This window comes from Taudactylus pleione, unplaced genomic scaffold (assembly GCF_031769625.1).
Source record: "Taudactylus pleione unplaced genomic scaffold, aTauple2 ptg001990l, whole genome shotgun sequence".
Lineage (NCBI taxonomy): Eukaryota > Metazoa > Chordata > Amphibia > Anura > Myobatrachidae > Taudactylus > Taudactylus pleione.
Window position 1 is genome coordinate 485,260 of NW_028286386.1, and position 18,537 is coordinate 503,796.

Here is an 18,537-nt window from a genome sequence, read left to right on the forward strand (position 1 = left end):
GACATTATAGGGTCTTTATTTTGATTTTCGAAATTTTGACTGTAATATAGTAGTAGTAAGTAGTTTATGCACTCACTTAACTTCCTTTAATGTGGCAAAGTATATAAAATAGTAAATGTTGCTGCACTTATAGCGTAAAATTCCATAATTTATTTAAAGAAGACTGAAAATAAGTCACCATAAAAAGGGGGCAAAAATGTGATATGTAAATTTGCTTCTACATATCACAACTAAATAAGTAAGTTTTTTTGTGTGCGACCACAGCAACTTGGTGATAGGATGGAGATCTGTTGTTGCTAGGTGGCTGTCCCATTTACTTACAAGAAATGGTGATCATGGACTCCTGCAAACTTAATTTTTGTTCTTCTTGAGGATGTACAATAGCAACAACTGTTGTGTAGTGTAGTAAGGGCCTGATTCAGAGCCGCTCGTAAGCGGCCGCTCGTTCGCTCCGAGCGATGTTCGCACATCTGCGCATGCGTATGGGTCGTAATGCGCATGCGCCAACCAGTCAGTGCGGTCGGAAAACATGTGTTCACAAAATTGCGAGTGCCTGCTAATTTGAGTGACAGGATGAGGCGTTTGTGGGTGGTAACAGGGGAAGGTGCTTGAAAACGGAGAGTGGAAATCCGAACGTAGGCGTGCCAAACGGTCAAAACGGGCATTTTAAGGGTGTGCATAATTAACAAAGCAGCGTCATCGACCACGTCACTTGGTTGTTTCTTAGCCTGAACTGTTCGCATGATTGCGGTAGGAAAATCCAACCACAAGCACTGCGAGCAGTTCAGACGCCTTTCGATGTACTCGATTAATCAAATAAATAGCGGAGATGACATAGGATGCGAGCGGCCAGGGGGCGTCTTTACAAAATAGCGAGCGCATGTTTCGTTTGCTCGCTCAGACATAGAGGCATCAACAGACCGCAAAGAGCGAGCGCTCAATTTAAATAGCCGGCCCCTTTTTCTGAACGAACGAGCGCAAATAGAGTCCGGCTCTGAATCAGGCCCTATGTTCCCGATGGTTCCGCTGAGACTTTGAAAACATTGACATTTTTGTTGGAAATGATGTGTGTGTGCAGGTGTTGATCTTTGCATTGTATAGATACACACCAGTGGATGACTCAAACCACTAACAGCCCAATTACTTAACCAGTGGTGTTGGTTTATTGATAGATAGCCGTTACAACAGTACTCACTGTTACATGCACACGGGGATGGAGCGGAGCTTGAGCGAAGCGCAGTTCCATACAGCTCACCAGCCAGTGTGTATATGCTTCAAACGAGTAGCAGTGCAGGATTGCTGGAATAACTTTATATGCTGGTATTAACCAGCTTCTCTGTAGGAGCTATGTAGGAAACTTCTGTCTCCCACCATTTCACTCTACACAGGTAAAGACAAGATGTCCCTTGCACATGCTCAATAGTGATCATGGTAGCCATCTATAGATGGCATTGCCATCTATCAGGCATAAGCCCCTGGAAAGTTACACTTTCCAGAGCTTGATGCATAAGGGCATGTGGGCACATCACAGCCCCCACAGATCAGAAGATATCTCCTAATAAGATGATAAAGTTAGCGGATGATATTGCTGTTGTTTATCTAATAAACAATAAGGATGAAATTGCCTGTAGGAAGCAGACGGCCTAAAGCTGTGTATCCACTTGCCGATAGAGGAACGACAGTACAATTACAACATTGTACTCGTAGAGTCGTTCCTCATCCTGTAAGTGCCTACACTGAATGATATGTCGTTCAGTGCAGGCACCCTCCCTCATCCCTGAACATGCACAATCTGTCGTTATCGGCAGATTGACCGGCATGTTCAGGCGATGATTGATGTTGAAAACGGCCAGGGAGAGCACGCATCGCTGGTCGTTTCCGACATTAAACTGCACAATTACTGAACGATTAATGAGCGATTGAACAATTACGATGTCGTAATCGTTCAATCACTCACTTTAATCGTCTAATGAATACGCACCTTTACATACCAAGTGGAGCAATGAAAACCATTTGGTCTTGAATATAAAAAAAAAAGGAAATGACAGAAGATTTTAAGAAAAACAGGATTTTACTCTTCATCCATTATGTCTAAATAGCAGAGATGGAGAAGGTGAACAGTTTTAAATTCAGTTGTGTGGTTTGGAAACAGCACAGTAGCAGATCACTGCAGAGAGTGGTCAAGGCAGCTGAATATGTGAGGAAATGTATGTTAAATAGCCTTTTAGGAAAGCCATTAGTATTATTAATGACATTAGTCATCCAAAGAATAATTTGTTTACCCTCCTGCCCTCTAAAAGGTGATTTAGGACTATAAAGTCTTGTACAACAAGATAAAAATATAGATTCTTTCCCTCAGCTGTTGCAATATTGAATTCCAAATAAGTGCATTTGGGTTTAGGTTTTATGCATACTATCTATTTTTATTGGATGTTTGGCCAATTCACGTTGTATTTTGTTGATGATACATGCTTATGGGGTCTATTCATGATGTTAATTACCGGGGTCCGATAATTAACATTCTAACTCGCTGCATACGCCGGAGCAATTAATCACTGCGCCAGCACGGAGACAGCTGATGCGAAAATGAGCTTTCCCTGCGAATGGCTTCACTGCACCGAAAGGAAGCAGTGCATCTTTTCACTGCGCACAGGAGCCCCGACGTCCGGCGGAAAGGAGCCAGACAAAGGCGGAGGGATCTGTAAGGATTTCTCTTTGCATCCCGGGACTCCTTCCCATAGGGAAGAAGCGGGTAGCGGGAGCACTCGCCATCTGAAGATGGTGAATGCTCCCGCAATCAAGCTCCGAAAATATTATCTTTTCAGAGCTTGATGAAATTTTTTCCCCATACTAGTGTATGGGAACAGCGGGCCATTCCGCAATAGGAAGGTAAGTAGGAGATATCTGTGATATCTCCTGTTCTACCTTCTTAATGTATGGCCCGATAACTTAACTTTTACAATTGCAGGTGAAAACTTGCATTTTCACCTGCTTTTGTAAGAATTAAGAGATGATGAATAGACCCCCATGTCTTGTTGACAAAGTTTGGATTGAATTGATCCCCAGCCACAAAGAATACAGGTTGCTCTTATTGGCAGATCCTATAGAGATAGTATAGGTGGCAGCGGTGTGTGATGGTGGTTAGTCCACATAGTAGATAACTTAACCAAGTCTTAGGTTTATTAACCATGCAGAATAGGATTACAGGTCGACACAAGGCTAATGCAGCAGGTATGTATGCTCCATATCCAGCCAGGTAAGTAAAGGGGAGCGCAGGCACTGTAGTGTGTGAAAGGTGTTTGTAACACACCTGTTTGTAGTACGGGATGCAGTCAGGAAGCAGACGGTCAAAATGCTGACCGCTGGCTTCCTGACTGTCTAATCCCGGCAAGGTACTAATGACAGGTGTCGAAATCCCAACGCCTGTCATTAGACCTACGCCGGGAGCCCGTCATTCCGAACGAAGGTAAGCCGGGAGCAGACAGCCGCAGGGGGGGAGGGTTAGGTTTTAGGGCTCCCGGGGGGACTTAGGGTTAGGGACCCACCCAGGAGGGTTAGGGGTTAGGTTTAGGCTAGGGGAAGGGGGTTAGGGTTAGGTACCCCCGGGGGGAGGTTAGGGTTAGGCACCCCCATTGGGAGACTTAGTGTTAGGCTGCGGGGAAGGGGGGAGTAGGTTTAGGCACTTAGAGGGGGGTTAGGCACTTGGGAGGAGGTTAGGGTTAGGCACCCCTAAAGGAGGGTTGGGGTATGGAGTAAGGTTAGCCATGTGGCCGGCGGTGTTACATACTGATTTCGTTTGTACATAGGCTACAGTAGTGGCTGTGGAGCATGCACACTGGCTCTATACACGTAGCAATATAGTGGTTGTGGTGCAGTGGAACTAAGACAAACAGAGTGATTGAATAAGATCGGCGTGGGTTAAACTTCGAGTCTGGGGGCTGGCTTGGGTAACACCATGTGACTTAGTTGCCCTATTAGGATAGGTTTGTGTGTTTTAACTGGGTATGTGAGGCTGTGTGGGCTGAGACAAAGCCCCTTTTGTTCCTGTCTTCCCACCCACCCTCCCTCCCTATGTGGATTCAGTGGGATTGTCTGAGTTGGCTGTTTTTGTGGCGGGAAAGAACGGCAGGTCGCTGCTTAGGGTGCAAATAGCTTTCAGTTTGTAGTATTGTAGTATTTGGGTGCGCTCACCCTCTTTGACTTGTTAAGTTCACTGGATCACCCTGCCGGGGATAGCGTCATCACCCTTCCGGGTGGGTAGTCATGTTAGAGGGTTGAGTGGATACCTTTTGTTGACAGTTGTTTAGTTACTGGTTGCTCTGCACCTTAGGCGCTTGGTATGCATGTCTGTGTGCTGCATGTCTGGAGTAAGCTGAATGTTGCCGTCCTTTCTTTGCCACCATATCTCCAATCAGTTTAGATTCATTTAATACTCATTAGATAATTTTAATAAATTGTTAACTAATTATTCTGCCAAATCTCATGTTTCTGAGTCTTTATTTCATATAATTTATTAAGGTGGTGTTTTATCGCATGGTGTTACACAAGGCACCCCTCTGATGATTGAAAGTTTATAAAGGTCAGTGGCCTCTCAGGGACACGTCCTTCTAACATGGAGCAGAAGCTGTGTGGTATGGTCGTGCATGCGCAGTAGCGGACAAGGTCGCACCTCTGGCAGTTGGGGGTCCTAGTGCAGAGCGCTCTCTCCTAACACAAACTCACCCCACGCTCAAGGCTGTCTCTGGTTACACTTACAATACAAGACATACCCCATTTTGTATGCTTCTCCTGTAACTAAAAACACAAGAGGCTATAAACAAGCATAATCAACATTTCAAATATATTCTAGCCCACACTTAGTACATGTGATATCAAACCTTTGGTTAACATATCCGCAAGATTCTCCTCACTAGCCACATAAATCACACTGACCACAGTGCTCTTTACCAACTCTCTTACGAAATGGTGTCTTATAGCAATATGCTTAGAGCGACCATGGGGCATGATTCAGAAGTGATCGCAACTCCTACAGCGTACTCAGACAGCCGATTGTTGTGTACTGCACATGCGTATGCATCGCAGTGCGCAAATGCCCTACTGCCATCAGGACTGCGATCGCAGTGACTACGCAGACCCATCGCAGAGTGATTGACAGGAAGTGACCATTTGGGGGTGGTGATGGGAGGGTGGACGGAGAAATGCAGACGTGCCAGTGCGTTTGGACGCCATTACAGGGGCGTGCATAAATTAGCCACTACAATGCCATACGCAGCTTGAGTGCTCACTGCGTACATGAAAGTTAGCAATTTATAAGTGAGGTCTGACCTGCTATAAATGTGCGAGCGGCTCCGATGTACTTCGATGTTACCGATGTTTTGGCTGCATTGCAAGGTATTACGGACGTGCGAGAGGAGAAGTGGGCATCTGCATGTTGTCCGTGCAAGTGCTTTTCGATTGCACATATTAGCAAGCACACTTTCACAGCAGACCTGCGTACGCGATTGCAGCTGCGATCCGTTCTGAATTGGTCCCATGGTGTTTGGTGCACCTCTATTTTCACATACAATGTTGATGGACTTAGAAGGCTCAGTTCACACAAAGGAACGTTGTAACTTCTGATTGTGTTTATGCCCGATATTTAAAAGGGCAATGCTTTTACTGACTAGACATGGCTAGTAAAAGTATTGCCCTTTTAAATATCGGGCATCGTAGTTGGTATGCTGGTCCAAGATATTTTAGTGTGAACTTGTTGCCTAGCAACAATTTGGCTATTGGGCTTTCCTGCCGAGCATGAAACAAATCATCTACATACACAACTATGATAAATACATTGTATGTTCTAAAACTGAAATGGATAGAGAACAAAGTCAATTTGTAACATTGCACTGTCAAGTTTGATGTACCAGAAGCGACCACTTTATTCAATGATTTATTTAGTAAACTTTTCCCTCTGGAAAGGCATTTACATTGTAATTTTTTGGTAAATATCCTCATCCAGCTCACCGTTTAATAAGACTGTGGCCCTGATTCAGACCCACTCGCGAGCGGCTGTCCGCTCGCGAGTGGGTCGATGTTCTGCACTGAGCATGCGCACGACGGAGGGAGCTCTGTCGTGCGCATGCACCAGACGCAACGAGCGAAGGAAAGTCCTACGCTCGTTGTGTCTGATCAAAGGGGGCGTGCTGTCGATGTTGATTGACAGCACGCCCCCTTTGGTGGGCGTGCCGGGGGCGTGCCTCCCTGATGGGGGCGTTCCCACGGGAACGCCTCCAGTCAGAAGCCGGCCCACTGACATCACTAGTGATGTCAGTGGGAGTGATTTTGGCTCTGATAGAGCCAAAATCACTCCGGAGCTTGCGGTTGAAAACCTCAACCGCAGGCTCCGGCTCGCAGTTTCGATGGTCGCGATGGTCACGACCATCGCGGCCATCAAACTGCACGCTCGTATAGGCTGTGGGTGGTGACCCACAGCTATACGAGCGTCCAGGAGGACGCTTCATTTTTATGGAGGGCGGCCCTCATTCAGAGCGTGCGCTCTGCTCAGAGCGTACGGCTCTGAATAAGGGCCTGTGTCAGGTCACTGGAGATATATAAATTCAAATCGGTACCCATAATATTTGCTTGGTCAGCAGTAGAGTGATTGAAGCTTGGCACCTTGCTGCTTCTAATAGTGTCACAGTAGCAATATGGATGGAATGCCGGGAGCACTATGGAGTGACTGTATTATTTGTGGCAGTCTGCAGGAGGTGTAGATACTGAAGTGCTGTGCACTACTGGAGGCAGGTTGTAGATACATTGTAGGAAGTGCCGGGAGCACCAGGGCCGGTGCAAGGTTTCTGGGCACCCTAGGCATTTACGCCTTACGTCCCCCTCCCCCACCCTTGATAGCTACACAAGCCCTTATACAGTGCCCCCAGTAGTGGCCCCCCTATGCAGTGCCCCAGTAGTGGCCCCCCCTATGCAGTGCCCCCAATATAGTTCCACCTTATACAGTGCCCTCAGTAGTGCCCCCCAGTAGTAGTCCCCTACCCATGCAGTGCCCCTTATATAGTGACCCCAGTAGTAACCCTCCTATGCAGTGCCACCAGTAGTGATCCCCCCGATGCAGTTCTCCCAGTAGTGGTCTCCCCCCCAGCAGTGCCCCCAGTAGTAATCCCCCCAGTAACAGCTCTCCCCCAGCAGTAATCCCTCCTTATGCAGTACCTCCAGTAGCAGTGCCCCTAGTAGTAGCCCCCCAGCAGTGCCCCCAGCAGTAATCCCCCCCTATGTAGTGCCCCCAGCAGTAATCCCCCATGTAGAGCCCCCAGTAGTAGTCCCCTCAGCAGTGCCCCTAGTAGCAGTCTGCACCAGCAGTGCCCCAGTAGCAGTCCCCCCAACAGTACCCCCTAGTAGTAATTCGACTCTATGCAGTGCCCCCAGTAGTACCCCAACAGTGCCCCTAGTAGTACCCCCATCAGTGCCCCTAGTAGTACCCCCGCAGTGCTCCTAGTAATCCCTTAATCCCTGCTCCGGCATGCTCCTCCGTCTGGCGTCCTCCCGGGCCGGCCCGCTCTGCATGATGGGAGAGACGTCTCTCCCATCAGCCACTGCAGGAGCCAGAAGCCCGGCTCCGGCAGTGGGTGCAGCAGCCGATGAGAGTCTGTCTGACTCTCATCGGCTGTTAAAACAAACACACAGTTGCCGACGCGATTACGCGCGCAGTCTCACTGCGAAAATATGCTAATGATTGCAATCACACTGCCTTTGCAGCCAAACATAAAGGCGCCCACTTTACCTTACACACATCAGTAACATTTTGCAAGTCTGCAAAACCATCGGTAACATCGAGTGCAATCGAAGCCTCACGCACACTTACACAAGGTCTGACCTTACTCAGGAATTGCTAACCTCATCACACAAAGTGAAAGACCAAGCTACACATGGCATCGCAATGGCTAATTTATGCAAGCCCCTGTAACGATGTTCAAATGCACTAGCACGCCTGCGTTTCACCGACCCCAAACGGTCACTTCCTGTCAATCACTCAGCGATTGGTCTGTGTAGACACTGCAATCACAGTCCCCATCCCAGTGGAGACTTCGCACACGTGCACTGCAATACACACGCATGTGCAGAACGCAACAACGTTGCGATCGGTAATGAATCAGGCCCTGAGACCGCTGCAAAAGGCACTTGGCAAATGCAGGTAACAGGAGACTGGAACAACAGCAGAATGCACTTGGCAAATGCAGATGACCAGAGACTGGAACAACTGCAGAAGCTGCCACAGCCAGGATACTGATCTCAGAGTGAAAAGTGTTGTTCTGGCAATAAGCAGTCATCAGTTCTAGTTTAATAGGGCACCCTGTGTACTTTGGCAGAGTCAGATGGCAGTGACATGACACCGCCGGTAACAGGTGCTAATAACCCAATGTGTGACAGGCTGAATGAAAATCCAGTTGGTACAGCAATATATCACACATAGCAGATATAGCATTTACCATTCGTAATGTACCGTACCTTGCAACAGGTGAGAAGATCTCACTGTAGTGAATGCCTACTTTCTGGGTGGAACCCTTGGCAACAAGTCGGGCTTTGTAGCAAGCAAGACTTCCATCTGTGTTTAGTTTCTTGCAAAAGACCCACATGTTTATGGCTGTTTTACGGTTGCTCGGCCTGTCCATAACGGTCCATGTGTCATTGTCATTTAGGCTATAAGCTTTGTCTGTGGCTGATTTCCACTCTTGCTAGTTGCTGCTTGACTTTGCTCTTGTTTAGTTTGAGGCTCACAGCAAAAAAGTTGGCAAACTCCTTGCTGTATCTTTTAGGTGATCTATCTTTGATGCTCCTCATAGAGTTTCAGTTTCTGACACACTTCCAGTTGTTGGCATGTCTAGCATCAGAAGTCCATATGGTGTTGCAACATTTAGCATGTTTTTGGTTGAAGCTGCTTCATGAACACTATGGGCCTGATTCAGACTTGGGAATAGAGAGAGATATCTCTCTCAACTGATCATCTTGGTGAAACCATGCTGCACTGCAGGTGGGGCAGATTTAAAATGTGCAGAGAGATTTAGATTTGGGAGGAGTTTTTCCAAACTGACATCTAAATTGTAGAGTAATAATAAAGCTGTGCAGTATTTGTGGGCTACATGCAAAAGCAGCCAGTATTTTCCCTACATGTAAAAAAAAATTATGTATTTACACACCTTGCATTGCAATATGGTTTGTTCAGGTTCACAGTTGAGAGAGATATCTCACTCTATTCCCAAGTCTGAATCAGGCCCTATGTCTCTTGACTTTATGAGCTTTTGATTAATAATGTCCTACAATCAGTTTCCTTTGATTTGGTGCAATATCCAAGCATTACACATGAGCATGAGATAGACGGGATCTACAGTATCTTACCTCTAGGGAAGCCAATCCCGCCCCATTTTTGTAATCCTGGGATTCAGGATTAAAAAAAAAAATCTTAATCCAGGGATTCCCGGGATTGAATTGTACAAAGAGATCCTTCCTTCTCTCTCGTCCACCCCGGCATTCCTCTCCCTCCTTTACCCTCCCCTTTCACTTACCTTAGTCACACAGTGATAGTCAGAAGGGTCTTCTCTTGTCGGCAGACGCGTTGTCTAGTCCTCTCCCAGCCTCAACTGCAGTAGAGGGATGCAGCTGCTCTCAGTCACTGATTGGCTTGGAGAGAGCCACACAGTGATGATGTCACCATGCAGCAGGGCCATAACTAGCTAGGATTGTGCGACCTGTGCCATTGCACAGGGCACCGCAGGGCAGGGGGCATTGTTCGGTCCTGTCAATTTTCCTGTTTATTATCATTCTCACTTGTGGCTTCCTCTTATTTTATCCCCAGCATCTCCTGGCCTCCCCTCTCTCTTCCCTGGCCCTTTCCCATCAAACCATGGCCCTTTTTCAGGTGCATTATCTTATGTCCCTAGTTAAAAAATTAGGGGGTGCCAAGTCTAGTTACGGCTCTGCAATGCAGTGCGCTCCCAGCCTAGCCGTGAATGGGAGCAACTGCATCATGGGACTCCATCTATTATAAAAGCATCTAGGAGATCCTGAGCGGTACGGATAATGCGACCAGTATCATGAAGTATTATACCACTGTCCCTGGCCCGTTGCACTGTGTGTTTTGAATCCCGTAATACCTGGGATTTAATGACTATAATCCCAGGTGCTTTTGGGACACAAAACCATCCAGGATTGGCTTCCCTACTTGTGTCTTCTTACTTTGGGGATGTGGGCATATGCTTTACATCCAAATTCATGGCGATGATTGACATTTGGCTTTTTTGCCTCCAATGGTGTTTTATTATTGACTGTCACCGTAGGTGCGCTAATTTTGAGGTATACTGCAGTAAGGACTGCTTCTGGCCAGACCGCATCACTTGACATAGTCTGTGCTTTCTCAATGATTGTTTTATCTGCCCTCTCACTCACACCGTTTTGCTCAAGTGTGTAGGCAATAGAGAATTGGTGTTGGATGCCTTTCTTCTTTAGCAAAGTAGATCCCTGTTTTCATATTCTCCACTGTTATCTGACCTTAAGCCTGTCTGGGATTCTAGTAGACGTTTGTATTTTGCAACTTTACTGGTTACTTCACTCTTAGTGGTAAATTTACTAAGAATAGTGTTTGACCCGTGTGTGTCTGTTTTTAAACACAGGTAGGAACGATCAGAATCGGCAGTTTTTTCTTTTAAAATAAATTCTGGAATTTACACCGATGGTGTATGTGAACGTTCCTATCCTGCCCATGTTTCCCTCCCGAACAAGCAGCCTGCACATATCCGTGAGATAGGTGCAGTTTGCTTGTGTGTGTAACTAATAGGTTTATTTACTGTAGGTGCTCTAATCTTCACCAGCGCTCTCCTACATCTAGAGCTGGTGGATTATACTGCATAATTAATTATTGTGTATTGTCATTGCAGCCATTGGATTCACATTGTATTTGACAGTGATACCAGGATAACAGTGGTACAACAGGGTTGCTACCCTTTCATCGTAATATGAGACAAATCAGATTTGTCATGCCCCTTTCCCATGAGGCCACACCCCATTTTTAAGCACGTGTTAGTATTTAAAAAAAGTTACGGTTCTGTCAATAAGTATACACACAGTGCTTTTATATAATACCTAAATGACCATAAATAGTACAAGAAATCTTCATTGTCCATACAGCGATTAACAAAAGTGATGTTTGTACTGTGCTTGCCATGGAGATATATGACCCCTATTTTTAGCTCAGTCCTAGATACGTTGGTAATTTGCTTTTTGGAAAGAATAAAACCTAGGAGGGGGAGCCCAGTCAATATTGGTGGGCATTATCCCCCCTAGGGAACACAGCCCTTGTGCCTAGGGCTGGATGAATCATGGTGGGTCTCCCCTCTATGGTTCCATCAGTCATGGCTGGTAAAGCCTAGCACTAATTAATGTAATCATTAAATCAGGGGGGACCACATGCTCTTGAGCCATACATTTTTCCTAAGTTTAAAGTCTTAGGGGAGGTTACCAGTTTTGTGATGGACACCGTGTTATCACTATCATAATAATTTTTTTAATTTGGCAAAATGTATTTATTTATTTAAAGAATGCACAGATCCTGGGGATCTGTGCAGTGTTTTCTACCAGCACGCCTTTTTTTTCTCAGGTTTGTTGGGATTGTGGTGGCTTTGCGACAGGTTTTAAACCTGATGCTTAGCAAATCTGGGGTTTGTATAGATTTACTGGGGGACAACTGAGATGGCAGTTACTTTTCAGATTGTGGTTTGACTGCAGGTTAGTGGCGGTTATGAGTTTAAGAAAGTGTCGGAATGCAATTGCACTGGGAAAACACTGCAATCCTACCGGAATTTAAAATCCACCTCTTAGTACAAATACCCTGTGATGTCATTATCATTATACAATAAGTTAAAAGAAATTCTGTGTTACATTGAGTTGGTGTGGAGCTAACAGTAAAGAAATGTAAGTACAGTGGTAACACTGTTCTCTTGCAACAGTCATTATTTAATTTGATCGATGGTTGTTTAAGCATAGTAAAGTGGTAGATTTGTATTTGTTGATGATTGTTATGCACTGTGTAGCAAATTTACTTGAACAGTATATTTCTAACAGTGTATATTTTCTGTTTGCAGATTATACAATCACATATGGAATAAACCATTCTGGATATATGAAAGACAACAACACAGAGACAATACCAAAACCTTACAAATCTAATTATGGTCTGTAATGAAGCACATATATCTTTTGGACATCTTGTGGCTGGTTTCTAGATAAACATAATACATAAAACCTTCCAAAATTAAGCAATATGCTTACTGCAATATAATTGGTTGATCTCAGAAGCTGCAATCACCATAAAACATACCTGAGGCCTAGAGTTGCTGAATGACAGCTGGCAGCGATCAGTGGGGATTCACGCAGCCCAACAGAAGCAATTTTTGAACAACAGTATTCATGGGTAAAAGTAATCATAGGACAACAGCTCAAGATGAAGAGAACTGAAACAATGAATATTAAAATGACAGAAAGAAAGAGCCAGGGATGATATGCCATCTTTGCACAAAGAATACCTGACGCTGGTGCCCCCATCTGTGAATCTGCAGTGCGTGTTTGGGGGTTCTTGCCCCTCTGTATGGCAGAATAAGATGGTTATGTCTCAGGGCACATACACTTTTCTCAGTTGTTTTGCTGGATTCTGGCTTATTTGGGGGCTAATAGTGTTGCTTTGCTGCCTTTGCAGTTTTCTGAGGCGCAGAATGAAGAGACGTAGAGAGGAGAGGTTGCGGGAACAGAGTTTACGCTCTGTACACATAGAGCCACTTCAGTATGAGGAATATGTAAGCAGCCCACGTATACCGGTGTCTCATCGTATTAGGGCACAAGCAGCAAATCAGCCACCAGCAGAAGCAGCACAAGCTCGGCCATGGTCTGCTACCCGCAGGAATGGTAAGAGGTCCAAAACAAATGAAAATTAAATGTGCACTGTCATCTCTAAAGCTATACATTATTCTTCAGGAAGAATATGAACTGTATGGTGGTGTGCAAATTAGCGGAGACAAAGCTTGCGTTTTGGTGGGTTTTTATTTATATATTATTAATAATCACCCATTGACACAAGTTTTCCTCATTTGAGCTGTAAGGAGATTTTTTTTATATACTTCTAGAAGTTTTTACTGCACTGTTGGAAACTCATACATCATTACACCACCAGCTGCTAAGCCTCTTTGTATGCCCTTGCTTGTTTTATCTGGGCAAAGAACACTTTTTATAATGAATAGTTTGTCAGTTCAGGGTGTTGTTTTATGTTTCCATCCACTTTTCTCCTGTGTTGATGCAGCTATGGTTTTGCTGTGAATTTAAAGAAGCCTTAAAACCATACATGCCGACTTTTTTTTTTCTCCCCTCTGGGAGAAGTCCGGAGGTGTGATGCAGGCAATTGGTGATGGGAGTGGTGACAGGTGCCCTTGTCATTAGGCTCCACCCCCACCCTCACAATGGATTGTGGGTCAATGAAGAGGGGACTGGCCCAAAATGATGCAAATGTCATAGACTCGCAAATCACAGCAATATACTCCCCATCCTGCCCACTTCACTAGTAAGTGAGCAGGATGCAGGAGGACCACCCACTCTTCTGGAGGCCTGGGAGTCTCCTGGATGTTCCAGGAGAGTAGGGAAATAAGCTTAAAACACTAGATTTACTGACTCCAACACAGCAACATCACAAACAGTCACTGATGTCTGCTTTCTATCTAGCCCAACATGCAAAACCACAAAATTTACTTTATCCCACTTACTTTGGACACCACTGCATACAAGGGCTGTTTACAAGGCTGTTCCTCTTTAGAGGCAAGGTGGGAATCTTATCACTGGTGGTACAATTCTAGGAGTAGCAGAGATGTAGTTCTCCCCACTGTTCCCAGTTCCCACTCCTCAATCAGTAACAATGCTGCTGAATAGTAAATTGCTGTAGAAAGATCACTGTGATAGATGCAGAAACCACCTGCACTTCCTCCTGCAGTTTCTTTATTAGTAGCACAAGAACTGACAGCATGAGTATAAGCACTGGACGGGAGAGAAAGTATTATCTATAGTTCTAATCTACTCCGCATACCCAGGTAGTCCCTGGTGGTTGGGTGTAGAATCCCGATGTTGACAATGCCAGCTCTAGAATTCCGATAGTCATTATCCACACGCATGTTCATGAGTATTCTATTCCTTACCCTATCCCACCCCTTTCACAGCATAACCCCTAACCCTAGTACTCACCATCTGGATAGTGACAGTCAGTATTCCGGAGCCACTATTCTGATGACCGTTGGGATTCCGGAGCCGGTATTCTGACCATCGGGATCCTGACTACATCCCCTACCTGAGCTCCTATGACAGTCAATGTAAAAGCTTAAGTGAGTGGTATATTGATGACATTGCTTTTCCTTTATGCAATCTTATATTAAGGGATGTGGGAATTAGCAGGGGAGGCTGGTAGGTTAGGTTTATGAGAAGGGATGCCCTCTCAGGAGCACTGCAAAAATGATTTGAGGAGATGTCACTTAAATTATTACAGTTTAATAGGTAAATTATTTATTAACAGTGTAAAGAAGAACTAAAAGGTAAAAATAAGTATTAATGAGTAAAGTAATTGACTGCACACCCTGCACCCATTATAGATATGCTACTGCTAGGGTTAAATGTTTTACACTTACATGCATCTTAAGGCGCATATCCATTACACAAATGTCATTAACGACATTGAGCACCCACACTGAACGATATCAATCACGATATCATTCAGTGACATCACCCTCCCTCATCCCCGTATTTGCAGAACCTGACGATATTGTCAGGTTGCCCTACAAATACGGGCAATGATAGATGTTGTCAACGACCAGTGGGAGCGTGCATCGGTGGTTGTTGACAGCGTAGCCACTGGCCGATATAATGAACGATAATGACATAATTATCGTTCATTTTATCGACTAGTGGATACGCGGCATAAGTACCTATGCTTTCCTTTACCAAGAGACATGTAGGAAACCTGTATAGTGAAAACAAATATTTACATAACAATGGCTCTTTGTTTAGACTCACCTTTTTATATGTTTGTAAAATAGATTTGTGGATTAAACATGCTAGTTAAACAATCCTTAACACATCTTTAGACAGACCATTAGGGTATCATTATAATATCATCAGTTTTATAAACAATGAAACTAAGGGAGTGATTCTGCATTGACAGAGCAAAGCAAAAAACAAACAAAAAAAGCAAGTAACTTTGTATCTGGAACAAACCATGTTGCAAGTCAAGGGCTGCAAATGCAGTTATTATTTTGCATACAGGCTATATAGTGGCTGCTTTTGCATGGAGCCCACAAATGCTGGACAGCTTTATTTTAACTAGAGATAAGAAGCTGGGTTTTGGCTCAGATATTCTCGCCCAGTTCGGATCTCAGAATGAGGGAAAACATCATCTTTCATTGAAATCTGTGCCGAGATTCCCAGAAAGATGACATTTAGCCTCGTTCTGAGATCCGAACTTGGTGGGAATATACGAGCCAAATCCGAACTGCTCATCTCAAATTTTAAAACAGAAGATTAGATTTGGGCACACCCCTCTCACATCTCACTGCGCATACTATTTTGTTACAAGTCTTTGCGAAGGGGGTATGGCTTTGTCTCCTGATTTGGCTACTCCCACTTCAGTACCAGGTCTCAACAGCCCTGCATACAGAGTCAGTGCTAGCTCTGTGTGGGCCTTAGGAAGGGTCCCACCACCACTCCTTGGAAAAAGTGCCCCACCACCACTGTTTCTTACCTTAGCAAGAGCGAGTGTTGTGGTGGGTGTGGCTGTGACAGCGTAGCTAAGCACCACAGTCTTAACCTAAAGCTAACATGAAGGAGTGGCACTCAACTGCTTAACAGGCTGTTTCTCTTCCAAATCAAAACTCTGGGGATTAGTAATATTATGTCACTCATTCAATATTTGAAGTGCCCCCTAACCAATGGCACCATAGCCAACTGCTTAGGTCCACCTAATGGTAGAACTAACTCTGCCCACACATATGGCAACGAAACCTGTAGACCATGTTTAATACATATCCTACCAAATCAAACATATTTGGGTAGGTTGATTTGACCAACTCAACATGTATGACTAGCTTATCTGTTGTACAGGACAAAACAGATCTGTGCTTACAAGAAGTAGCCTATAGGTGACCTAGACCATTGTCTAAAGACCTGTTGGACACAACCCCATAGCCTAAACCTTTTATTTTTCCAAGATTCCACTGCCACAATATTTTAGTCAGGTAGTTTGACAGCCGTATGTACACAACAATGCATAAATGGGCATTCACTGTACCACCATAGAATCTGTAGTAATATGTATGATGAGCACAACTGGGACAGCTTTTGAGTTTAGGAGTGGGTAAGAAATAGGGAGCTAGCAGCTGGCACTAGGAAGCTAACAGCCGGTTCTATGGAGTCAGAGATGGATTAAGGGAGGAGGGGGCCTGTGTGCACTATCCATGTGAGCCCCCCTCCTTTCTTGTGGTGCAGTTGTGAGTAGATTCTGGCACGTTGTGTTCCTGCTGATTTCTCTACTAAGTATGCGACAAATGTACTGTATGGGTAAAAGTAATCTGCGCCATTTTTCTTGAGATTTCTGCAGCGACAACAATGGACTCCGAAGAGGTGAGCATAATGTATGGGTCTAGGGTGTGCGATGTGGACCCCCCTGGACCCAGGACCCCTGTGCACTGGCTACCCTATACTCAATATAGATATGCCATTACAGGGAGAGGAAAAATAGGTATGTTTGGGCCTATATGTTAAATATGCCTTAAAGGCCGGTATCCAGTTAACCCCGATCATTTTTTTCACAAAAAACGGGTTCTTATCACGATTTTTATCCGATAGTCATTATCGGTCTATCCAATTAGAGCCCTTTTTCATGAGAAAAATGTCCCGTTTTCCTGAGAACATACAGGGTCCTTGAAACCGATGTGTTTTTGCATGAGGACAATATCAATACTGCCAGACTGTATATCAAGGTCCCCAGGGAATAAAGAAGTAAAACACATCCCAGCATCTTAGATCTCCTCATAGTTTACAGAAACATCAGTAAGACGAGGGCTGCCACGGCAAAGTTAGATCGCAACAAGAGCTTCCTTCTCTTGCTATCAATAACAAGTACTGTCTGGAAAGTAGACAAATAAACCTAGACCTCTTTTTATATGGCTTTGTACTAAATAGTGGAAAACCATATACTATATGTCATGTTTATTTTGTTCAGATCCGACTACAATAGGGACAATATTTGATTAAAAGAAAAACATATTCTAAAGGTTTACAGATAACTATAAAGATTTAACTGGTCTCCCAAAGTGTTGCACTTTCTATTGTCTTCCGAACTGATCTGGTTGTGTGGGAAGAACCAGTGAGTGCCGCAATGTTATGTAATTTCTTCTGGAATGCAATATAAGTCAATTAATGATACAAGAAAATGTACAGTCAGGGTTGCCATCAGAAATTGTGGGGCCTGGGACTGACAAAATAGGCAGGGCCCCTGGGTCCACCTTCCCCTTCCCCGCTACTGCTAAGTCTCATGAGTCATGACTTACCTTATCGCCTTGAAGAATAGAATGCTCCTTCCTTCTTGCTTCTTCTCCTCCAGGTCTGGCTGGTGCTGCTCCTCACGCGCCGCAGCTCTTCTTGTTTCCAGCGGCGTGTCAAAGGAAAAAAATATTATTTTACTGAACAAGGGAAGGGGCAAATGCAGGATTTTTGTGGGGGGGGGGATTCTAAATAAATAAAAATATAATACAATTCCAATTTGGCGGCACTCAGGTAAATAATCAGTCAAGAAAACAGGTTAATATCACCAGCGTTTCGGAGCCCTTTTAATGGTCCCTCATGAAGGTTGTTGACCTTGATGATGGGGCATTAAAAGGGCTCCGTAACGTCAGTGATATTACCCTGTTTTCTCACCTGATTTACCCGAGTGCCGCTTAACTGGAATTGTATTGTGGACGATCAGCTGATAGTCCTAATGGATGGCACCAGGGACAATTGTGGTATTTATTGGAGTGCTGCCCATGTGGATTTGTTATATATAACAGACATATATACACATTAACACTTTCATACACATATATACACATTAGCACAAATATACAGGATACACACACTAACATATATTCACAAAAACACATACTGTACATACACATATATGCACACTAACATACATGCAAAAACATATATAAATTTCTAATACATACACATTAACACATACATACATACATACATACATGTGTCCCAGATGGTGGATTTGTATTTTTACCTGTCCCAGCTGCAGTCTCAGTTCACATGAGAACACACTCAAGACTAATAGGGGTATTCAATATGGTTGCGTTAACATCGTTTTTTGCGTTAATATCGCACTTTTTAACTTTTTTGCGTTAATATCACTGGTTTTAGTTTTACACCGTATTCAATTTCAAAGACTTATCGCAGTTTTGAAAAGTCTTTGATAAAAAACGGTGA

General features: G+C 44.4%; 1 protein-coding gene across 6 annotated transcripts in view; it reads left to right on the plus strand.

Moving 5' to 3' along the window:
• Positions 1-18,537, plus strand: part of PRR7 (proline rich 7, synaptic) — a 114,937-nt gene that overhangs the window by 23,144 nt on the left and 73,256 nt on the right. For 4 of the 6 annotated variants that reach the window (XR_015876515.1, XM_088465463.1, XM_088465464.1 and 1 more), the window contains exon 2: positions 12,126-12,942. Coding sequence is in view for 5 of the 6 variants with exons in the window: in XM_088465463.1 (XP_088321589.1) it covers positions 12,543-12,942 (400 nt within the window). In the remaining variant the exon portion in view is untranslated. The remainder of the gene's footprint in view (positions 1-12,125; positions 12,943-18,537) is intronic. The other 2 variants (XM_088465465.1, XM_088465466.1) reach the window with 1 other exon arrangement.